The sequence below is a fragment of the Primulina tabacum genome, chromosome 18, assembly GCF_025594145.1.
Source record: "Primulina tabacum isolate GXHZ01 chromosome 18, ASM2559414v2, whole genome shotgun sequence".
Taxonomy (NCBI): Eukaryota; Viridiplantae; Streptophyta; class Magnoliopsida; order Lamiales; family Gesneriaceae; genus Primulina; species Primulina tabacum.
Window position 1 is genome coordinate 26,174,905 of NC_134567.1, and position 25,621 is coordinate 26,200,525.

A 25,621-nucleotide genomic window follows, 5' to 3' on the forward strand; every position below is an offset into this window, starting at 1 on the left:
TCAATTACTTACAGCATTACACACAGGCATTGAGGATAACTAATATTTTTCTTGATGAAGTACTCATTGAAGCGTGTTCAAATTTGTAGTTTATATATTTGTGTAGGAAAAAAGTGTTGATGACTGAAAAAAATTGGTGCTGGTTGTTTTTTCAAAAAGTTTGAACTGATATGAGAAATGGCTGGTTAACGATTATATTCTTACTTTTAACACATTCCAACATGCAAATATTGGAGACAAGAAATGTATACGTGGGATGATATCCTAGTAAAATATTAAAATTTTAGTTGGTATCAGACAACAAATGATACAGAATACCAACTCGATGAGATATAAGTGACTTTGCACATAATATGCTTTGAACTTGTAACTTTTGGCGTTGATATCATGCTAAAAATCGTTTTAAAAAGAAAATTTGAAATTGAAGGAGTTGCCCCTTACGAAAAGATTAATTTTTTAACCACATGTGCTGCTTGGAATTAAAGAACAGAGAAACGTCCAAACTAAATTGGACAAAATTATTAAATTGTAAGATCGTTATGAAGCATTGAAGATACGATTAAATTTTATTAGGCGCGCATAGTGGTGGATGCGGGTTGGGTTTTGTCCGGTCGGTTGTTATACTCGGGTATGCGGCATGTTGGGTAGAAAAAAAATGCCAACTATGACCCGAATAATATCGGGACTAAATGCATTATTTAAAAAATATTTTGATTTCATAATTTATAACAAAAAATTATAAAAAGAGATGTTTTCAAAATATACATGTAAATGACTTATTAGTTACATTAGTTTAAATAACCTGTGAGGGCAAAAACTTGTGTTAGATGGTCTCATGGGTCGTATTTGTAAGACAGATCTCTTATTTGGGTCATGCATGAAAAAAGTATTACTTTTTATGCTAAGAGTATTACTTTTTATTGTGAATATCGGTAGGGTTGACGTGTCTCACAGATAAAGATTCGTGTCATCGTTTCACAAGAGACCTACTCCCACGAAGACATTCCTTTGACCCCCGACAGCCTTGTTTCATGTAAACTCACTATATCTCCTGAAGTCTGAAAGATATGATATTTTTGACTATTTGTTTCTTCTTTTATTAACCCATTTGCTTGATTAGAGTTTAGTCAATTCATCATTATATCGATTTTTTTGATACAAAAAAATCGAGATTTATCTGGTGATCTTTACCAAAGACTACAAAAAAATCGAGATTTATCTGGTGATCTTTACCAAAGACTAAAATTTATTTAGTGCATTCCAATATCAATACGCTCTTACTAAAATGATATAAATTATCAATACTAAATCGATCTGAAATACTCGATCATAATCGTCATCGTCGAAACATTTTATCTCGTACCTGCTAATTTCTAAATGGATCCATTCTTGTGTAAAGTGTTAATCCATGTTTTCCCGAAGTGGGTCAATGTTTTTAACATATGTTTAGCTTTTAAGAAGCTAATTAAAGCTGGATGAGTTTTGCATTGGATCAATCTTATCCCTGATTAATATTGTACGTACATGCATCAACCATACCTAATTAAACTGATGACAAGATCAAGAAATCAGGCGGAATAAAGTTCAAACCTAATCATGGTTGATGCCTCAAAAATCAAAAGAATTTGTGTATTAATTAACACCATCATCTTGTGCATCGATCTTCATGATTCAATGGAGCATAATTCACCTAGCATGCCCATTATGACATTTTCCAAAAGAAAGATAGGGCACAAAAACACTCTCTCTTATGCTTTTCCTTTTCAACACTATTCAATCATGGCTTAGGAAGATCTCCACTTTGTGCTTATTTATGAATATGTTAACTTATAAATCTTCATCATGTTGGCATGCAAAGATGGGACATAATGATTGTTTAACCCAATCTCTTTAGGAGTTTATGATCTTTTTCCATTGGTAAAGCACTTTGAAAGTAAAGTTTGACATAAACTCTGGGACTATAACGTCCCAAATTCGACTACGGTCCTCATTGTATCAAGATGAGTCTTTTCAACATGCTTATGTCCTCACTCACTTGCACTCTAGGAAGCTTTCCAGGGGGTCACACATCCCAGAATTACCTTAAATCAAGCGCGCTTAACTTTAGAGCTCTTCTGTGATGAGCTCCGGAAAAAAATATGCATCTTCTTTATATGAATAGTACATATCGAATCATTTAAGCACTCATCAACTGCACAGTTTCATACCTAAATAGTTTTGGAATCCCTATCATTATAGTGTATGATCGGTTCATTCATGTTATCTTCTCTTATAAGTCTGCCAAGAGCCCTCATTATTCGTGCAATCTCATGGCACCAACGATCACAGGGCCTCACATGCAAACGATTCTATTTGATGGTATTTATGATATAAACTGATTTTAGTTTATACTATAATATAAAATTTGTTGTTTGATGATTATGTGATTATTGAACGATGTTGGTGTCGAGTAGTCCGGTCTCGGGACATGACAAGGGCACATTGATCCGATGTTATTTGCTATATAACAGTTCAATTTTCGCCTTTTAAATTTGTAGTAATTGTGATATTAACTTTATTTCCAAGCCTACCATATATGGATGTTAAAGATTCTTTTCGAAAAGCTTAGGTAGCTCGATGATCTCGGTCCCGACACACATTTTGGAGTTAATTCCACCATTGATTGCATGTTTGAGGACCTAAATTATAAGGGCATTATCTCTTTTAACAAATGGAATTATTCGTCTCTCTTTTCAAGTGTGGATATATTCCTCGGTACTAAATAAAGGAGAAATTGTAATGGATGAAAATAATTGGGAAGGTCATCTCTAAGAATATGAATCCGACCACTTTGTCAATAAAGTGGAGAAAGGTTGGGCATTTAACTAAAATTTGCATGCTAGTAGCAAATTATTATCTGGTGCATTGATAACTAAATCTTGGCCTTTCGTTTACTGTGTAATAATAGCAGAAAAAATATGCACGATGAAGGGTAGTTCGGTGAGGCACCATTTAAAGTTAAATATATGATAATATTATTCAATATCGTAATTCTCGAAAGAAAATGAAATGCTGTAAACTTTTTAAAAAATATAGAAACATACGAGCCCAGCCCGCAAGTTGACATAATGAGATATTGTCAACTCAACTTATTTATTTGACCGAGTGAGATAAGTCAACCCGTCACTTTTATTTATATCTAACGGTCGGAGCAAGTTGTCCTGCAACCCACCATTTGGTGAAATGACAGGACCAAAATATTGTCAATCCAATCTGTGCTATTTGGTCGGATGATCAACTACACGTACATGATTCATTTTCACAATTCTAATTGTTCAAAATATTGTTTCGTTTGTACCATATTTATTTTAATGCAAATAAAATCAAATGGAAAATTATAAAATTAATATTTATTTTATTAAAAAAAATTGGAGCAACTGTAACTCACCATCTTGTCAAATATTTAATGAAAATAGTAATTATAGTAACAAGATTTTATATATATAGTAACTTTCTAATGCCCAAAATGAATTCAAGAAAAAACAAAAGTGACTTCTCCTTCCAACAATTAGTAGTCCACATCCCTTGACTACTACCAACATAGGAGACCACTTTAAATGTAACTACATAAGTGGTTAAAGGTCAGACTCCATTTTTGCTCCCCATTTATTAGATGATTAAATTTAATCAGAAAATTAAAAAGGCAATCTCATTTAGTTCCAAAACCAACAAGAAATACATTATTATTATAAATCTCTACTCATCCAAAACATTTTTATACAAATTGAGTGCTTCAATTTAGTTTATGGCAAAAATTTGTGTGAGACGGTCTCACATGTCGTATTTTGTGAGACAGATCTCTTATTTGAGTCGTCAATAAAAAAATATTATTTTTTATGCTAAGAATATTACTTTTTATTGTGAATATCGGTAGGGTTGACCTATCTCACTAGATAAAGATTCGTGAGATCGTCTCACAAGAGACTTACTCTTAAGGTTATACCACTATTATTTTTTGTGACGAGGGACCGCACTCAGAATATGTAACCCAATTTCATGAACAAATTATATTATAGTATAATAAATGGTATATATATTATATATATACAACCAATAGTACCCTCATTATGTTTCTTTGTGAAGAAATATTTCTGTGTTTTCGGCTTTACTACTCTCAGATTTCCGCCCAAAACAGACACACATTAGGAGGTGGCCTACCCTATTTACTTTTTTGGCAAATCTAAAAATCAAATAGTAGATCTTTTGTGATAAAGTCTCGTGAATTTTTATATGTGAGACGAGTCAACCCTATCGATATTCACAATAAAAAATAATACTCCTAGCATAAAAAGTAATATTTTTTCATGGATGATCCTAAATAAGATATCTGTCTCACAAAATACGACCCGTGAAACCATCTCACACGAGTTTTTTTTGTCAAAATTGAAATTGGGCAATATGTTTTATTGTATTGGCATGAAAATAAATAAATATATACATTATGGAGAATGCACACGCATGGTATGATTATGTTGATTACCAAAGGTTGCTTTATTAAAAAATTTGATATTATTTAAGATTTATCATGTGGCCTAATAATCCTAAACTGGCCCTTTTCATTTCAAGAATCCATCTGTTGTCCCCTGTTCCTGAACCAACCTAAGCCTTTTGCAGCCTTTCAATCACCTATTTGGAGGGGTTAATTTTTGCCCACCTTTTAATTTGAACCCCTGAATAAATATAAACACTTAATTTCCAGCCAATTAATCAGAGGATATGTTAATCCTCCAACCAGTTAGTTGATTATATTGTAATTTATGGAAAACGATAATTGAAGTCATATATGTTTATTTCTTAAGATTTTGGTCTTTTGTGTTGTCTAATTTCAGTCTTAGTCATGTATCTTTCAATTTTTGGCAGTTTTAATTTTTATTTTTGTCAGAAATGTTTATGTGATAGTGCACACATCAATGTCATGTCAGAGCTACGTATGTGTCACATATAGGGCGACGTTGGAAAATTAATACAATTGCAAAAAATAACAAAGATAACAGATAAGTACTGAAATTTGACAACACAGAAGACTAAAATCACATAGATATAAATATACATAACTAATATTGATGTTTTCTCTATAACTCACATATCTTGACAATAAATTGGTGATATAGTTTTAAAAAAATATAGTTATAATATTAAATAACTTATTTTGGCAAGAGCATGTCTCCCATGAAACTGTCGTTCAGATATATATCTGTGAGACAGGTCAAACAGATTCGTACCTGACCAACAACCGAACAATGAGACATTATTTAGACGGGCACGCATTATTAATATAAACCTTTTTCTTTCATCTGTTAAGCGTAAATGAGCAGGTGCGCATGCTAACATCGACAATTATGTGGGAACATTAAAAGGTTCGTCTTCGCCAAATGAGACATTAGAAACGAGGACTGTGCAATAAAATCTTATCTATTTATATTTTACTAACTAATAATTACAAGCAACTATTTTCTTTCCTTTCTATAAGAAATGCGCCTCTTTGACGTAAGGTTACAATTTTATTTTCTTGGAAACTTTTGCTCTAAGAAAATGGCAAAAAGAAAAACCAAATTAAATGAAAAGGGTCCTATTTTGTAGTATCTTTAATTGTGTATTTAGAGATTAAATCTAAAATTTCACAGACAATTATACTTTAGCTGGCATAAAGAACATCTAGGGAAAGGGGAAAGAAAACCCACCCAAAGCGAGAACCTTTGGAATGAACAGAATCAACTTAATTCTTTTGTGTCTTCAAACCCCAAAAAAAAGAATAACATAAATATGTATAATACATATTATTTGTTAGAATTAATTATGACAAAAAAACCAATATAAAAATTTCAATCCGACAAGTTTAAAAAGTTTCGATCTATCATTCGTTTCAAATTTCTTATATATTTTTAGTAAAATTAAAAGCAATATACTTATATACTTTCTGATTTAGAACATTAGGAATCTTACAACCATGTGAAAGAAAGCAGTTCAAAATAATAGAGAAGATCATAGACGGATTTAGCGAGAAAAGTCTTTAGCTCACATATTTGTCTTCCTTGTTTGCTTTAACTTCCGGTCGAATAGAAACTATTAAAACAAAGGAGAAAATGAAAATATTATTACAATATGGATTTAATGGGTTTTACATTTGAAGATGGACGAAATTATTAAGAAAACCAAAACTTGGATATAAAGAGATTGATTCCTTATAGAAAAGAATTGATCGAACATAATTTTTATTTTAAAATTATGCAAAATATTTATTACATTATTTTTTTTAAAAAAAATTAAAAGTAAAAGAGATCGATTGTGCTCTATGTACCATGCTTGAATTGGCCACTGATCTTCGGATTCTTGATCCTAGCCTCATCCTTACTTATACCCCTCGCCCCACATGGACAGAATTCTAAAAATTCTCACACACACTCACACATACAATTTCTCAGGTTTATATATATATATATATATATATATATATATATATATATATATACTCATGCTTAGTCGTACATTGTGAGAATATTAAACAAGATCATGGAAGCGTGGGAAGTGATAAAATAATAGGAGGGATTCGATTTTATTTTATTTTTAAAGCTTGGAAGCTTCGGAAATGGCGAGTGAGCTGTTGTGACATGTTACTTGCCTTAATTCGAGGTGTGAAATTTGGAAAATCCATGGAGATGGTTTTCTGCTGTTCGGATCACGGAAGAAGACAAAATCAATGTACTCGAATACAGACACTTCTGTTCCGAGGAAAAAGATACAAAAATCCCGCAAAAATGGCGTCTAGTTGCTGCAAGATCTCCCCAATCATTTCATTTTTCGTTCTTTTCTTGTTGTTTGTTTCCTCTGTTCAATCTGCTCGATTCAACGAGACTGAACAGAGTTTTCGGCCCGAGAAAGAGTCGAAGAAATTGAAGTTCATCAGAGCCCATTTGGCGAGAATCAATAAGCCTTCTGTAAAGACAATTCAGGCAGATTTTCTTGGGTTTGATTCAGTTTTTTTTGGGTTAGATTTTTTGCTCATCTGATCCTAGAATTTGACGTACTTCCCCTGTTTTCAACTCCGCAGAGTCCTGATGGTGATACCATAGACTGTGTATTAGCAGACAAGCAACCAGCTTTTGATCATCCAGAATTAAAAGGCCAAAAACCATTGGTAAAAAATCAAATCAAAATCATTCAAGAAAATTGAGTTTGCATTATTATTATTATTATTTTTCTTATTGAATTTTGTAGGATCCACCAGAGAGGCCGAAAGGGTACGCCGCCACCACACGAATCTTTGAAGAGAACTTTCAAATTTGGAGCATTTCCAATGAATTTTGTCCCGAAGGCACGATTCCGATTCGAAGAACGACTGAGCAAGATGTTTTACGGGCAAGCTCGATTCGGAGATTCGGAACCAAAATTCGAAAACCAATTAGAAGGGATTCTTCCAGCGGGGGACACGAGGTTAGAAGTTCTAACCATTACTGCAAATTAATGAATGATATTGCTTATAGATTATCCTCTTCTTTATTCCATAAATGTTCACTCATATATTTCAATTCCTTCTCAACTGATAATTTAATATTTGCGTTTTATGTATTTAAAGTTAACCAAGAAATAATGGAATTTTTTTAAAAAAATAAAAATAAAAAGCGAACCCCCGTCATTTTCGCTTCCACTCTCCCTTGGAATTAAGAAGATTTAATATTCTGGTCAACTAATTCCACAGCAAACTTTAATTTATATTCATTTTCCAAATAATTTTTTTTTCTTCAGATTTTCATGATTCTTTACCATGTGCTACAGTTGAATTGAATTAATTTATATATATACATATATATAGATTTGATTTTGTTATAATATTGTATGGGAATGACAGCATGCGGTTGGGTACGTGACTGGTGATGCGTACTATGGAGCCAAAGCAAGTTTAAATGTGTGGGCGGCACGAGTTGCCAATCAATACGAATTTAGCTTGTCTCAAATTTGGGTCATCTCTGGTTCATTCGGCGATGATCTTAATACTATCGAAGCTGGCTGGCAGGCATGTTAATTTTGCTATTCATTTAATATTATAATGCACAACAAGAAAGTCGTATTTTTGTTTGGTTTCTATATATTGTTATGTTTCAGTTTTAATATGCTAGCTTTGGTTTTTTTTTAATACAATTTGAGTCATTTTCTTCCGACATATCATCAATATAGTGCTGACATATGCAATATCAGGTGGTATGCAATGGATTTGCTGATTTTTATTCAATTTCCAACAGGTAAGTCCAGAGCTGTATGGGGACAATTATCCAAGATTCTTCACATATTGGACTGTAAGTTTCATTAATTAATCCTTATTCTCATTCTTATATATAACAATATAGTCAAATATGTCACTAGAGTGTACAAGTTGGTGAAATTTGTGACCGTTTGGTCAATGGACAGCGGTAGTTTCCCTCTGTCATATTTTCTCGGATTAGTTTGTCGCACATGACTTGTCTATTACGATTTACCTTATTAAAATAATTTGCAGGCTACTGTATTAAACCGGACACACTGAATGATGGCTGCTACAATTTTTCACGTCATAAAAAAAATATAGTCAAATATATAATATTTAAATTCGATTATGCATGCATAATATGGTTAATTAATTATAAGTTATGCTAATTAAATGGCGCAGAACGATGCATATCAGGCCACGGGATGTTACAATCTGCTGTGCTCAGGCTTTGTTCAGACCAACAGCAGAATAGCAATTGGGGCTGCTATTTCCCCAGTCTCTTCTTACAATGCTGGCCAATTTGACATTAGCTTGTTAATGTGGAAGGTAATTATTTCTCTGAATAAATTCAATTTGTTTATATAATTTTAGTTTTATTTAAAAAAATGGATTCATCTTTTATTTTATTTATTTTTTTTTTGGGCTTATTTCTCGATTTCGTTGTATGGAAAATTTGTGGCTGACATAGGGAGGGTAGTTTACCATTGTACCGGTTTCAAGAATCTGGCCTAAGATAATTAATTATTTAATTGAGTTGTAAGATTAATTTTGATGAAGATAAATAATTTATTATCTGTCCTTTATTTTTTAAATATATTATTTTAGAATAAGGTCAATATGTACAGTAACATGATAGTTTCATGTGAAAGGTACTATAATTATTGGACATCTTAACTAAGGTGTAGAATCTTCAATATTTTTGTTAGGTCAAAGCCAATTTAGTCCCAAAAAAATAATTTTGTTTACTTAAAATATAAAAATTGTTTTGAATAAACTTTTTTAAAAAATTTATTTTTATTTATTTATTGTTATTTCTTGGGTTTTGTGTGTGGATAGAAAAGGGAGAGTGAAGCTTAACTTTCATTATGAGTGTTTAATTTTCCAACATACGCATGTTGTAAGAAGACACACAAAATACAAGATTGTTATTCACTCGATGGACACAATTATTTTGCTTGTGCCTTTATAAGATTCTGCCCTATTCTTCTTTTTTCACCAAAGATCTCACTCGTAGCTCTTTTACCCTTTTCTTGGAATTCCTATTTGGATTCATTTTCAAGATCTTTAGAATCATTATTCATTTATATAACTTTGTATAAAATGAATAGATAATACTAATACTATGTTGCCATTAATTTGTAGGATCCAAAGCATGGGAATTGGTGGCTAGAGTTTGGTCATGGGATTTTGGTGGGTTATTGGCCATCATTTTTATTCACACATCTTAGGGATCATGCAAGCATGATCCAATTTGGGGGCGAAGTTGTTAATAGTCGGAACTCGGGTCAGCACACGTCGACACAAATGGGAAGCGGGCATTTCGCAGGAGAAGGGTTCGGGAGAGCATCGTATTTCCGCAACCTACAAGTTGTAGATTGGGATAATAGCTTGATTTCTTTGTCGAATCTTCGGGTTTTGGCGGATCATCCCAGTTGCTACGATATACAAAGGGGGAATCAATCGAGTTTGGGGAAATTATTTTTATTACGGAGGGCCAGGGAAAAATCCAAGATGCCCTTGAAAAAAGAACACCATTATATGTATATCTCCTACTTTCTCTTTATTTTTATACTTTTTGGGTGAATTCATCACATGGCTTATTCTTTCTAGTTTTCTTTGGGCCTGACAAGTGATCCATTAGTTATACCACCTCATCAGCATTGTATATTGGTGAATGGAAATAGTGAATACACTTTGTTTTGTTGTCTTTTGAGCCCATTATCCCTTGCCAAAATCAATAATGTTATACACACACACACACACACACACACACACATACACAAAAAATAAATAGGGGCAGGAGACTTTAATCCAAGATTTCTTGGGTTTTGATATCTGATCTTGTCTTTAAACCAAGAGATGATTGACAAATTAATAATGTTTTAACGATGGAAGTAAATTGATTGAATAAATAAATGGTTCAAGCATCAAAGAAAATGGTATTGATATAAATAAATTATGACCATTAATATTGTTGACTATAATTTATTTGGATGTCGGAAGTAGTATTGAGATGTTTTGATGGAGGCTAGTATCCGTATTATCCATTTTTTTAATGAATCCACCCACCCTCACTAATGTTGAAAGATAATCTTGAAAGATATGCCATAGTGGCCGTCATTTCATTTCACATTTAGTATCTAACTGAACGATCACACGATCCATCATACAAACTAAGATATGGTGATACCAATCAAACTTGGAAACTCAAGATTTTGTATTTTATAAGATGTTGCTCACTAATCGTGTCTATCAAATTGGTTGAATGTCACTTCATTGATGGACACAGAGATTGACACGATTGATAAAACACGATTGGTGAGCAACATCTTACAAAATACAAAATCTGCTATGAATAAGAAACTATACACATTCTCTTATGTGTTATCACAATCTTCCCCATTTTAATATCCTATGACTTTCTTACTTTGGAACATGCTAATTTTTTAAATATATGATGTTAGATCAATTTTATTTATATGAACTTATATGTGAATAATAATGCAATGTGAATTTTCTATTAAGTTAAGCTCAAAATAAAGTGATCAACTAAGGTTTATGGCTATTGGGCGTTAATGTATCTAATAGATTGTGAGTCTTTAATGTGTAGAGACATAAGTGTAATTTCTGTTTTTATAATGGGCTAAAACAGAAATATCAGTAGATAATGATAAACATTATCTATATATATGGGTCATGGTCCCCAGATCATGTGCTATCACGTTCCTTATTCTCTTCTCCATTTAAAAAATAGGGCAAAAATTTGTGTGAGACTGTCTCACGAACCGTATTTTGTGAGACGGATCTCTTGTTTGGATCATCCATGAAAAAATATTATTTTTTATGCTAAGAGTATTACTTTTTATTGTGAATATCGGTAAGGTTGACCGTCTCACAGATAAAGATTCGTGAGAGCTTCTCACAAGAGACCTACTCAAAAAATAGCTCAGAAGAGAAAACTAAAGGATTCTCTCAGATAAAGAGCGCATAGATCTGGAAGGTCAAGACACGTCCTAAAAAATTCATGATTTTGGCTTCAGGTACACTCCTGTTTAAGTTTTTATTCAGATTCGTGAGACCATCTCACAAGAGACCTACTCAAAAAATAATTTAGATGGGAAAACTAAAGGATTCTCTCAAGGAAAGAGCGCGTAGATTTGGAAGTTCAAGACACATTATAAAAAATTCAGGATTATGGCTTCAGGTACACTTCTACTTAAGTTTTTAGTCAAATTCTTGATTATTTAACATGATGGATTATGTGATTTATAGATTTTTCCTAACATACTTTTCATGCGTCATCAAGTATAAATGTTTTTTTTATGTTTTATTATTTTTTTGTTATTAGATATTGACATTGGGCCTAAGCTATAATCTCTTTTGGAATATGTCTCTAGGCATTGTAGATTTACGAGTTATAGTTTTTTCGACCATAAAGTAAGTTGATCTTGAACGGGCCAATAATAATTTTGATATTACCCTCCTCGAATAAGCCCAACAATTTTTAAACGTTCAAGATTTAAGGCCATAGAACAAATAACTTTTATTTGTTTTTGCTTTTCTTTATTGGATCCTTGCACCATAAAATGTAAACAACTCAAACTCGGAAAAATTCCCCCACTTGGACCCTGAGTTGAGACTTGAGACTTGAGACTTGAGACTTCAGACATGTATGTATCACAGAAGATGGCACATGGGGATGATGGTCAATCTTCAGTGGCACATGCCCTTCGTCCTACTCGGAGACATACATCAATTCATCAATGTTTTTTCATATAATATTGATATGTTGTCCATCAGCCGCGTCAACATCTGTGTCCATAACTGATATGATACTCACATAATAAATGTAAATTTTTGTATATACAAAACTCCTATCCAAATTTTTAAAAAAATAAAAATAAAAAAATTAATTAGTTATTATTTAATGTAAAATGGCCCCACAGCTACAACAATAATAACATAAAATCATGGAAGTTGTAAGGAATGAAGGATGGATTGAATTGTTTCCTAAAAGCTCTTTCAAAGTAAATAGAGAATTGTGGTTGAAATATTGTTTTTTTGTCAATAGTTAGTTGGTTTATCATGGACCTACATCAATCATGAAACATGTCGATGGTCCATTAATTTAATGATCTTTGCAAATGATTGGTATCAGCATGTTCGAACTTTTCTCGATTCTAAAATATTCAAGTCTTTGTTGATATAAGTTTTTTTAAAAATATATATTTTTTGAACAATGAACTTAGTACAGTAAATTTATATTGAGAGGATATATTTATATTTTCTTTATTTCTTTATGTTATGGTTGACTTAGACAATACGCAGTTGGAATAAGTTACAATAATTCGTTTTGACCTCACTTTGTTAAGTAAATTATGTGTTTAGTAACATGGTCAATTATTTTTATAAAATATAGAAATAATTTATAAAATGGATTTCTAAAAATAGTAGATGGTAACCACACACAAAAAAAAAAGGTCGTGGGGGGTGGGGGGTGGGGGGGGGGGGGGTGTTGGGTTTGATTATGGACGTCGAAAGTCAAATAAAGATGATGTGATTTTCACAATTCTATAAATTTAATTTCATAGATAATATGACAAAGGCAATTCAAGTATTGATTCACGCCTAACATCATTATCTTATATTATTAATCACATTTATTAATTATGGCTACCTGTTAGAAAAGACCCACCGGAGCACAAAGATCAATAATAAACATTAATAACTTTTTACTTTTTATTATAGATATATACTGAGTCGATTCGTCTCGAGGATATAGATCTTTGAGACCGTAGCATGATACATATTCAAGAAATTGTTGCAATTTTTTAATGAAAAAATTGGTAAATGGATGATATTTCTAACTAAATTTAAAAGTAGAAATCGATGATGAGCTCATCTACAAGTAGATATCAAATTTAAGATGAGATATTAGAAAAATATCAGATATGATTTCAAAATAACAGATGTGAAGGTGGATCAATGTGACGATGGGGATAAACTTCGTTATCGTGAGAAAAACAACCCATATTACCAACTATGCCCTCAACAAAAAATAAATAAATAAAAATTGCATTTACATCTTTTTATTTACTACACCAAGTTAATGTGAGAGTTTAAGAAATGGCTTTGGTCAAGTAAATTTTTTAATTTTTTTAAATAAATTTCTTTGCCCTTTTGTGATCCATGTTCTTATATAATTTTCGTTGAAACAAAAAATTTGTACTATGTCCGGTACAACACTCAAATACTTAAAAACTATAAACATGTGATGAAATGTATGAGATATTATTTTTTTTTAAAAAAAATGAGAATGTCATATTTTGAAATTAAACTGTATAAGAAATTTTATATCAAATTCCCCCTTTACTTATCCACCTCCTTCCTTTATAAAATTGTAACACAAAAACTTATGTGAAATGATTTCATATGTCAATTTTATGATACAGATATTTTATTTAGGTCACCTATTAAAAAATATTACTTTTTATGCCAAAAATATAGTTGATCCGTCCCATGAATGAAGATCCGTGAGATCGTTTCATAAAAGATCTACTCAAATCGTAATAGGTGATTGGCTAATATGTTTTATATTTTACAAGATATTATATTAGTTCAAATATTTACTCGGAGATTGTAATAGATAACTATGATATTCACTAAATTGTAATAGGTATTAATTAGTAGTTCATAGATATCATGATGATACTTACCATGTGTACCATTATACATTTTCCAATCAATTTATTTTAAGCAAACCAACTTTTACGAGGAGAAAATAATATGGATGCATTAATTCCCTATAAATACCGATGCAAACAGTCATGAAAATATGCAAAACATAGATGTTACTTGTTGCAGCCGTAAAAGAGTAAAAATTCACTTCAGAATTAGAAAATTGCACAAAATATAATACAGAATAATCGATATGTGCGGCACAGAGCAGGCAGTTGTGATAAAAAGCTCAAATACTTCATCTTTTGCTGGAAAAAAAGAAAATGGCTCCGTGAAAAATCATGCCTTTGAAGAAATTATCAATCTTGATCAGTAAGTGTTTCCAATGGTGTGTTGCCCTGCGCATTCTTGATGGGTTTTCGTTGATGCTTATGTGTTTTTGTAGTCGGCAAGATTATAAACACAGTGCAGTAGGCTTCTTGGAATGTGAATTTGTGCCTGTGCTGCTATTAGCCTATTCCTACTGTTTACTGATATGGGGTTCTTTTTTTATTGTGTGTTTATAATGTTGAGGCGATGTTAATGATTCTGGAGATTGAAATAAAACATTGTGCCGCCGTATAATGGGTGAGGTGCATGTTAAATTTCCCACTACGTATGTCTCACTTTTTGTGTTTCTTTATGTTTTTACTCTTTTAGTCGTTCTAACAATTGAAGGTTCTACTTTTATTTCTTTATTGATTGTTGAGAGGAAAAAGTGTGGTGATTTGATATTAATAGGTATGTGATCGTCTTTACTAGGTTCAAAACAAATACGATGGGTCCAAGATGTGATCTCTCTTTAGCGGATAAATTGAGAATGACTCAACTGTTTTTTTTTTTTTTTTGTGTTCCTTTTCATGTGACAGTGGTGATCCTACAATGTATGAATCTTACTGGAAGAATGTTGGCAGCAAGTGCACAGTCACAATCCCTGCATACCAATCTCTCAGTTATTTTGCCAACGCTAAGAACCTGTGCTGGTTTTTGGAGCCAAAACTCGAGGAAGAAATAAAGATGCTGCACAACGTGGTCGGTAACGCGATAGTCCAAGATCATTACATTGTTGTGGGAACAGGTTCAAGTCAGTTAATTATGGCGGCATTGTATGCCCTTTGTGATTCTTTAAATGAGCCGAATCCTATCAGTGTTGTGTCGGCTGCTCCATATTATTCGGTGAGATTAATATTCATCAAATCATTGCCTTGGATCTTGATTGATATGATTCAAGCAAAATGGATCAAGAAAAGAGTATACTGTTTCATTGTCCTGAGACAAATATTTTCCTGTCTCGGGTTCTAGCATGGAAAAGTACAATTGTGTTCCAATGATTTGGTGTGACGAAAATATTGCAATCTTTATTAAACTCATTTAGTCTTTTGCGGTTTTCTTGCAGTCGTATCCTGAGGTCACGGATTTTTTGCGTTCTAGGCTCTTCAAATGGGGAGGTGATGCACGTAGCTTTGATGAAGATGGACCATATATAGAGATGGTTACATCTCCGAATAACCCTGACGGGGTTATTCGTGTACCGGTGGTTAAAGGAGCTAAAGGGGTGCTCGTTCATGACTTTGCATACTACTGGCCGCAATACACAGCCATCACGTCTCCAGCAGATCATGACATTATGTTGTTTACAGTTTCCAAATGCACTGGCCATGCAGGTTCACGAATTGGGTACGCTACAATTACCGTATTGCTAATCGATTAGCCAAGAAAAATCTAGTATGCAAACAATGTCCTTAGAGCTTATATCTCATTTATCTGGTGCTGATTGTTGTTTGGTTATTTTTATTCTATGAAGATGGGCTCTTGTTAGGGACGAAAATGTAGCTAAAAAGATGGTGAAATTCATCGAAATCAACACGATTGGAGTGTCAAAAGAAGCCCAACTCAGAGCAGCCAAGATCCTTGAAGTGATTTCTGCTAGCTGCCAAAGATTCAAGCCTCATGACTTGAAAAATTTCTTCGAATACACCCACAATCTCATGGCTGAAAGGTGGAAGCAACTGCGGGATTCTATCAAGAGCAACAAACTCTTTTATGTCCCAAAGTTTCCCCTACAATACTGCCATTTCACCAGAGACTTCACTGAAACATACCCCGGTAACATACTTTTCCGAAAACTGAATTACTAAAACACAGAACATGTTACATGTACTGATCAATGATTTCCGGTTATTCCACAGCTTTTGCGTGGTTGAAATGCAAGGAGGGCATTGACTGTGAAAAACTTTTAAGAGGGCACAAGATTTTGACGAGAAGCGGGAGGCGATTCGGTAGTGATCAAGAGTATGTTAGAATAAGCATGTTGGCTAGGGACGAAGAATTTGATCTATTTCTTCAGAGGTTGTCTACTATTCACGGGGTCTCCAATTGAAATTCAGAGCTTTAAGCCTATATATGTTCACATGTGACTACTAGGAGTTTCTTTTGACTTAGACAGGACTTGGGCTTTGGAAAAGTTTTTGCAACAGCATTACTACAAATTTATGGACCACTTGGACCATTTCTTGTTATGGTGGCAATCTAAAAATGTACTGTTGAAATATCGTCCATAATACAACATCTGTTAAAAACAATGATTGCATCAGTCAAGAAAGTTTTTATATACATTGAAATGAATGTGGCAAAACATTTTACAGCTCTGAGAATCTTATTATTTTTTTCTTTGGAAACTGTCTCACGTATTGATCGTGTTTGTCAGCGGAAAGCTCCAGCATATAACTTGTGTTGAGCGTCACTAGCCATAGGCAACGAATGGGGGCAGGTCTTATTATGTATATATTCATGAATATAAATTCGTAAAACCGTCACATATGAAACATAATGAACAGACGTGGTAAGATTTAACTGAAAAACCAAAATTCGTTTTTCATTTCTGTTTTTAAAATCGAAATCAAAGTTGAAGATTTGTCATGTACGGTTTGATTTTGCTTCCTAAAAAGAAGAAACTAGATCTAAAACTAAGACCGTTCGGACCCCATTTTTATTTTAAACATTTTTTTGTAATTTAATTAGTGTCATTATTCACGAGATTCACTTTATTAAGAAGGTATATGGTAAATTTATTTAAAGCATATTATAAGATCTCATATCTTATAAGTTCTTTATGAGCTTATAAGTTGCATGATCTTATTTTAAAAATAAATTGTTAAAGCGTTTGTATAAAATAAAGTAGTGAAATTTAAAATTATTAACGTGTTTTGTATTACGAGATATGTTTGTTATGATTATTACCAAAAAGCATAACATTATGAAACTAATAAACATGATTAATTTTAACATGCATATTTAATATATAGATTATTATTCATGTAATAATAAAAAATAAGAATTATTAATATAATTTTACATAATTAATGGTATCAATTATTATTATTAGAATAATAATAATACAAATAATAATAATATAATGATAATTAATTAGTTATTATTAATTACAATAATAATTGTACACTTATATTATAATTATTAATAAGTAAAGTAACGATAATATTAATATACAAATGATAATGGTAGTTATTATTTAAATAATTACAAATAGTCATATTGATTTATTAATATAACAACAAAATATTTATAATATGATTATAACGTTAATAATCACTTATTTATGTTAACTAATAATTATTGTTGTTAAAAATGAAACAATATTAATAATAATCATAATTATATTTATCACAGAATTTGTATTAAAAATAATAATAAATATAATTTAATAATTATTATTCGCTATTAATCTATTTATATATTATGTAGATGATGATATGTTTGAATTGTTATAAAATATATGAAGATAATTTTATATTTAAAACAAATTCAAATAAGATCTTAAAAAAGGTGGGGGTGAGAATATTTTTTGTCAAACGACTTATTTTGATAGCTCATAAGTTGTTTTTTAAAATATTTACCAAACAAAATTTCAAAGATTATAAGCTTTCAAATAACTTATAAGATATTTAAGAATACTTATAAGCTCTGTCAAACATCGTATAAATAAAATTTGTTCCATTGAAATAAGTTAGTTCTAGCTAGCTAGCTAATCCTATCATTGGTTGGAACCAGAATAATTGATTTTTGGATCAAACTCGGACCTTAAAAAAAGTGAAGAAAGTAAAAAAAATGTGTTTAGGTTAACGGATTGAGGTTGTTGTTTATAGTTTATCTGACACCAAGTTTAAATCGAGATCTCAAGTTCAAGATTTATTTATAAAAATCAAACAATTTAAATATGCAATAATATTCATTACAATTCAAAATTATAAAATCGATTAAAAACCAATATATGATATTATATTATATATATTATTAATTAATTAAAAGAAACCCCATAAGCCCGTTTGATTGGATGGATGTCATTTGTTGTGATAAAAAAAAATTGTGATTATTAAAAACGTTGGATATGGAAGAGTGAGATGTGATTACAAGTGGATAAATTAAACTGAGATTAGTAAACTAATTTTATTGGACGGGAATAATTATAGATAAGCACCAAAATATTTATTTTGATTGATAAATAATGATTAAGTGATGAGTTATAATTTGGTGATATGTCTATAATAAATAATCTTATTTTTAGTTTGTGTTTGTAACATTGAGATTATGATTTGTATTTAAAAATATAAATTATTATTAATTCACATATAAGTTATTTTCATTTACCAAAATTGATGGATATAAATATTATTTATTTCTAAAAAATTAAATTAATAAATAGATTAAAAATTATATGAGTAAATATAAAATAAAAATAAATGTACTAAATAATATCTTAAATTATTTGATTTTTATTCGTGTTTTATAAATTTGAATATGTCTCTTTTGAGACGGCTGTGAGATGAGTTGACCTGGTCTAGAGTTAAAAGTAATACTTTTGACATGAAAATAATATTTATCATGGGTCAGGTCGGATAAGAGATCTGTTTCACAAAATTGATCCGTAAGACGGTCTCATAAAAATATTTGTGCACATTTTTTAATAATATGCATTTCATATATTATTTTTTGAGAAGTAAATGTATTAATATAATTTTCTTCCGTTGGAAAGAATATTAGTTGAAAATGATTATTTATCATACTTTTTATTTCTAATTAATAATCATCAAGTTTAAAGTTCAAATTATGTACATATCGACGATCTTTATGACTTGGTACGAACTATAATAAAAAAAAAAAACAAGTGTACACGAGATCGATAGAATTAGCGATATAATCCTATGTTTATCATAGGAAATAAACACAATCTTAATTTAATCGATTAAATTTAAGATTAGATGATAAATTATAATTTTATCATTTTAATAATTAATTAATATAAATAAAAGTTGTATATTAAATGTAATAGTGTAATTTCATGTGCAATGATTTGGATTGATGTTTGATAAATATTTAATATATTGATAAATTATAGATTAATGTTAAGAGTACAACAAATATATTATATATCGATATTTACAATAATTATATAATGCGATTTTATTATTATTTCATGATATTTTATATTGAAATTATCATTATATTTTGATAAAATTTGAAGAGAAACTGCATCCGCAAATAAGAACTGAGTTTGAGTCGAAGTTGAGCCACTCTTCATCCATCACAAACTCCAAAATATTTCCCTAAAATTCCAAAAAAATCCATCCAACCCTCTTCAGTGGTTGTGGTCCTGCCGCAGAACATATGTCTTCTCATCTTGCCACATAAACATGAATATCCACTTTACAAATGCTGATTTCGAAAAATATACCCAAAAAATAAAACATAATTTTGTTTTCAGTGGGTTTTTATGTGACAGAGCCCACCCAGGAGAGCTTCAGAGGTAGCTAAGCTACTCTTCATGGTGAACATGCTCATGAGAAAAATAAACGCATCAAGAAGATATTTAGCAGTGCTCAATCATGCCAATTGGTGTTTGTTTGTTCATGGGGGATATAAGTCTGGGTTTATGTTTATAAAGATTGATTTTTTTTCCCCTCATTTTCTTGATCGGTTGTGTGTTTTATGTGGGGGCCGACCCAGAAACCCCGGGATTGTGGCTCCACGGAATCGAGGCGTAACTTATATGTTTTAGATGCGTTTGTTTAAAAATATTGCTCGTAAATGGGCTACTGTGAAAGAGTTTGTATCTCTGTTTATGGTGGGGGGGGGGGGGGGGGGGGGGGGGGGGGGGTGCCAAAGATGCTATTGGAAATGCGAGTTTTAGCCATTCTCATAATTCGTCTTGCATATTCACACCTTATTCCCAGACCAAATAAATGAATTTCTTTGCACAATTTTCAGGTGCATAGCAATTAGCTCTCCGTATCTGATAATTTGCTCGGTTGTGAGAAAGCTCGCGGTGCATCATGTCGTCCAAGTCAATGGATTACGAGAATTTGAATGAAAATGTCAAGAAATGTCAGTATGCTGTCCGAGGAGAGCTGTATCTTCGTGCTTCTGAGCTTCAGATGGAAGGGAAGAAGGTAAATTTTAACTGTTACAACAGAGGGCTTATAGTACCATTTTTGTTACTAAATGGCTTTTTTTATTCCCTTGAAAATTGTTTCAAATATGATGGACTTTAGTTGATGAAAATAAATGATAGTATTCGACAGACATAAACTAAAAGAATTATCTACTGGTGCTTCTCTCGCGGTCTCACAATCTTGCTACTCTGACTGCAGATCATTTTCACCAATGTTGGCAATCCTCATGCTCTCGGGCAGAAACCTCTCACCTTTCCTCGGCAGGTTTTAGATAGTGTGTGTTTCTCTGTTGTTTTTGCCACTGTGGTTTGTTTATTTAGTAGAAAGAACGATGCAGGTAATTGCCCTCTGCCAAGCTCCATTCCTGCTCGATGATCCAAACGTGGGGCTCTTATTTCCTGCTGATGCTATTGCTAGAGCCAAGCATTATCTTACAATGACTCCAGGGGGTCTAGGTAACATTTGAAAAGTTTCAATTTTTGTTCTGTTATAGAACCTGTATAATGTATCTGAATCTGCTTGTCTTGTCAAGATTGAATTTTCCACATAAAGGAAATGCATCAAGAATAGCTGAATTCATTATTAAGCATGACATTGTTTAGTGGGTCGTTGTAACATGGAAGATGGTGTAAGTTAAGGCCAATCAAATATTTATAATTGATCAGGTGCTTACAGCGATTCACGGGGACTTCCTGGAGTGAGGAAAGAAGTTGCAGAGTTCATTGAGAGACGTGATGGGTATCCAAGGTTGTAATACTTGAACGATGCTTACGGCTTTTTTATACTCGATTTATTGATTTCAAATTGATTGTTTAAATTGTTGCATCCATGCAGTGATCCGGAACTCATATTTCTAACAGATGGTGCCAGCAAAGGAGTCATGCAGATTTTAAATGCCATTATTCGTGGCCCGGTTGATGGGGTAATTTTCCTTGGAACTTCTTGTACCCTTGTGCATTTTATGCTATAAGATTGCTGACAAATTTGTTTCATAGATTTTGGTCCCTGTCCCACAATATCCTCTTTACTCAGCTACAATATCTTTAATGGGTGGTTCTCTGGTTCCATATTATCTTGAAGAGACTGCAAATTGGGGTCTTGACACTGTGAACCTTAATCAGTCCATTGCAAAAGCTCGGTCTCAAGGAATTACGGTATGCATTATTTTGGTTTCTTCTTAACATTGACGTATAAAGAATTTGATTAGTTTTTCTATTTTGCATCTTCTAACTTTTTGGTTGTGGTAAGGTAAGAGCCATGGTGATCATAAACCCTGGAAACCCTACTGGACAGTGTCTGAGTGAAGCAAATCTCAAAGAAGTGTTGAAATTCTGTTACCAAAACAATTTGGTATTGATTGGTGATGAAGTTTATCAACAAAATGTGTACCAAGATGAGCGCCCATTCATAAGTTCAAGGAAGGTATATATAATCTAATGTTAAATGCTATCACATAATTTTCTTATATCTTTTATGCGCTGATGGCTCCTCGTTGTACAATACTCTAAAGGTTCTGATGGATATGGGACCACCAATAAGTAAAGAGCTTGAACTTGTTTCTTTTCACACTGTCTCAAAAGGTTATTTTGGAGAATGCGGGCAACGTGGTGGATACTTCGAGATGACCAATATATCTCCGAAGGTTTAAAGTGAAATATTAGATATTACATAACATCTCAAGGTTTTAAGGCCTTAATCTAGCAATATGTCTGCAGATATTCATGTATATACATACAGGATTTTAGTTCCTTTCTCATGCTTTTGCCTTTGGTTATTTCAGACAGTAGATGAGATATACAAGGTTGCCTCCATAGCACTCAGTCCTACAGTCCCTGGACAAATATTTGTAAGTCAAATGATGCATATTTGTTTGTCAATGACGTTTAGGTTGTGCTGGGATTGGTAGATTTGAAGTGATGTGTTTCAAATTTCTTGACTTATGTGTCATTTGAAATTCATTCGTGAACTCTTTACTCAAATCAAACCCCTTCTCCACAAATTCTATCAATCCACGTGGAAACTTATGAATTATCAGACCAGACAAATCTGTCAAGGTAATTTCTCCGGCTTACATTTTTAAAAAACGGAGCTAAAATCTTGTTTGTTGTATTATTCCATTTGTAGATGGGACTTATGGTGAATCCTCTTAAACCTGGAGATATCTCGTACGAAAAATTTATTAGCGAGAGGTATGTTTCTTGTATCCATAATCATATATGCAAATGTGGGACCTCTGATGATTGTTTTTTGGTCCCTATTCAGCAATGGTATCCTAGAGTCATTGAGGAGGAGGGCTCGGGTGATGACAGATGGATTCAATAGCTGTAGAAATGTGGTTTGCAATTTTACAGAAGGTACAGTACACTTAAGAGATTATGAAACCAATTACCTATAGTTTTCCATTTTCGTGACCGAAGAAAATTTATTGATTCGATTGTAAATATAATTCAGGTGCCATGTATTCTTTCCCACAAATACGGTTACCCCCGAAAGCGATAGAGGCTGCTAAAAAGGCTGGTAAAGTACCTGATGTTTTCTACTGTCTCAAACTTCTTGAAGCCACAGGCATTTCCACGGTCCCTGGTTCAGGTTTTGGGCAAAAGGAAGGGTGAGTTCATCCATACTTCACCAATATTTGTGTCCTCGCGGTTTAGTTTATGAGAATTGCATTTGAAACGATGCTTAATTGAGCAACTTCTTACCAGGGATTTTCATTTGAGAACCACCATCTTACCAGCTGAGGAAGATATGCCTGAAATTATGACGAGTTTCAAGAAATTCAACGACGAATTCATGGAGCAGTATGAAAACTACAAAGGCTATTCCAGAATGTAAAAGGTTATGGATGTCTTGCATATTGCCTTCACGTAGTGAATCTCACGCTACCCTGTTCAAAAATTTGTCATATGCTGTTACGTTTTATCTCATTTTGTTCAAAAAGACATGAATCTTACAGTTACCTTATGCTTAATAGAATTGTAAAATAACTCAGCTCTGTCGAATATTATACATTCTACAGACAAATTGGTGGGCTTCCTGTTATAGCATATTAGTACATATTGCCTGGTATTGAGGTTGATTCGGTTCGACATCATAGTAATACCCTGAGGAGTATACAACTAGCCAATTTTTTTGGGCCATACAGAAAACATTCACCCGCATTTTCTTGACCATGATAAAAATTTGGACCATTGGATGCTCCGGAGGTAGTACCCCGAGGGTAGCTTGTGTTAACCGGCATCGACCTGATTTTGTTGTTGCTCTGGCGAATTTCCCCTTATGATTACATGATATAAATTTATCAGGACCATTAAAACACAAGTTTTCTTATAATTTCGAATTAATTCCTGGCAAAAACTTGTGTGAGATGTTCTGACGGGTCGTATTTTGTGAGACGAATCTCTTATTTGGAGACTCACAGATAAAGATTCGTGAGACCGTTTCACAAGATACATATTCTTAATTCTTGGTCCATCTTGGGGCCTAAACACGTTCTCTTTGCGGGCAAACTCTCATATTTAATTGATTTATGAGAAAGTGCATGAACGTGTGAACAATTAATTACGTTTAAAGAAGTATTTAATTGGTTTATTCCTGAATCCATTAACTTAATTAATTTTCTCGACTCTTGGTATCACGGGTGTGGGTCACATTGACTTGTCAAATATTGGTTATTCAATAATCCAAAATTTATTTTAAAAAACCGCAGCTAATTAATATGTACCAGATTAAGGGTAAACTTTATATTGAATTAAAAGAATTTGTAACATATTTTTTAAATGAATTCAATAATTATTTCACAAGAATTTCATAACTCGAAAAAAATAATTACCTTCACGGTCCTAGTAGGTATCTTCCACTATATATAGCACAAAACTCAATTCTGAGAAATTTTATGATACTCAAACTTCACCTTCGAACCAATAAATATTCAACCTTTTCAAACCCTTGTGGTCTCAAGATATTTCATGCGTATATTTTCAAAAATCTTCGAAAATCTCGATACGAAGGTAAGATGGGTATTTCGGAAAAGACCAATCAACCCGAGGTAGATGCTGCGGAGACAGAAAGACGTGGAATTGCTGTCCTATCTCTGAGCAGTCCAGTGAAGCCCATGATAAAGGCGGAAACATTGGAGGAAAAAGATGAGGATCATGGAGAAGAAGATGGTTCCATGACTCCAACTTCTCCAAATTCGAAAATTCCGAGAGTACTGCAATGCCCGCCGGCCCCTAGGAAACGAAAACCATCTTCTCCGATTCGCTATCCTCGTGGGAAAGGCCAAAGAATTTCCAAACGCCTGTGTCGTAATAGTATTAGCTAACTCTCCACTTTATACGTATTGATTCTCAGAAAAAAATTAAACGAGTAAATTTCTGAAGTTCTTTTTCTCCTTCTTTTGTTTGTTTTTGAATTTCTTTGTCCCGTTCTATGGTACGAAGTCCTTCGATCATCTCTTTTTCTTCTTATGAACAAAAGCGTAGGTTTTTGTGAGCTGGTCTCACGAATCTTTATCTGTGAGACGGTCTCACGAATCTTTATCTGTGAGACGGGATATTAACATAAAAAGTAATATTTTTTCATAAATGACCCAAATAAGATATTTGTCTCACAAAATATCCTTGAGATCGTCTCACACAAGTTTTTGCTTAAAAAAAAAACCGTGGAAGGTTTTAAAATAGTATCAAATTAAAGTTATTTTCCGATAAATCTTCTATTCATGATCAACGTTTGTTGGATTCTTGTATGCGGCGCTTGGTTATGGCGGGTACATTGACGCAAATATTTGGTAATTAGATTTACTTTCTTTATTTGATTTGATTTGAATAAATTCTAATTCATTCAGTGATCTTTGTGGGAATTTTTCTGATCATGTTTCCATTTAAATGGCAACGGCAATCTATATAAAAATAAGGGGAACTTAGGATAGAGTTCA

The 25,621-nt window shown here is 32.5% G+C and overlaps 2 protein-coding genes and 1 pseudogene across 3 annotated transcripts; all 3 read left to right on the forward strand.

Annotated features, from left to right (window-relative positions):
- Positions 1-6,442: 6,442 nt before the first annotated feature.
- LOC142533815 (protein neprosin-like) lies at positions 6,443-10,214 on the forward strand (annotated as a pseudogene).
- A 4,077-nt stretch (positions 10,215-14,291) lies between these two features.
- LOC142532923 (tryptophan aminotransferase-related protein 2-like) lies at positions 14,292-16,820 on the forward strand. Its single transcript, XM_075639472.1, has 5 exons — positions 14,292-14,551; positions 15,088-15,394; positions 15,615-15,895; positions 16,023-16,324; positions 16,408-16,820. Exons 1-5 carry the CDS (start codon positions 14,433-14,435, stop codon positions 16,596-16,598), a joined length of 1,200 nt encoding a protein of 399 aa, XP_075495587.1. The 5' UTR covers positions 14,292-14,432; the 3' UTR covers positions 16,599-16,820.
- A 3,008-nt stretch (positions 16,821-19,828) lies between these two features.
- Positions 19,829-23,752, forward strand: LOC142532815 (glutamate--glyoxylate aminotransferase 2-like). Of its 2 annotated transcripts, none has more exons than XM_075639305.1 (14): positions 19,829-20,060; positions 20,501-20,682; positions 20,884-20,949; positions 21,023-21,140; positions 21,351-21,432; positions 21,520-21,607; positions 21,681-21,839; positions 21,934-22,107; positions 22,196-22,327; positions 22,466-22,531; positions 22,810-22,874; positions 22,948-23,039; positions 23,137-23,293; positions 23,391-23,752. In XM_075639305.1, exons 2-14 carry the CDS (start codon positions 20,566-20,568, stop codon positions 23,518-23,520), a joined length of 1,446 nt encoding a protein of 481 aa, XP_075495420.1. In that variant the 5' UTR covers positions 19,829-20,060; positions 20,501-20,565; the 3' UTR covers positions 23,521-23,752. The 2 variants fall into 2 exon arrangements, with proteins under 2 accessions (XP_075495420.1, XP_075495419.1); XM_075639304.1 differs by having other exon boundaries at positions 19,829-20,039.
- Positions 23,753-25,621: the final 1,869 nt, after the last annotated feature.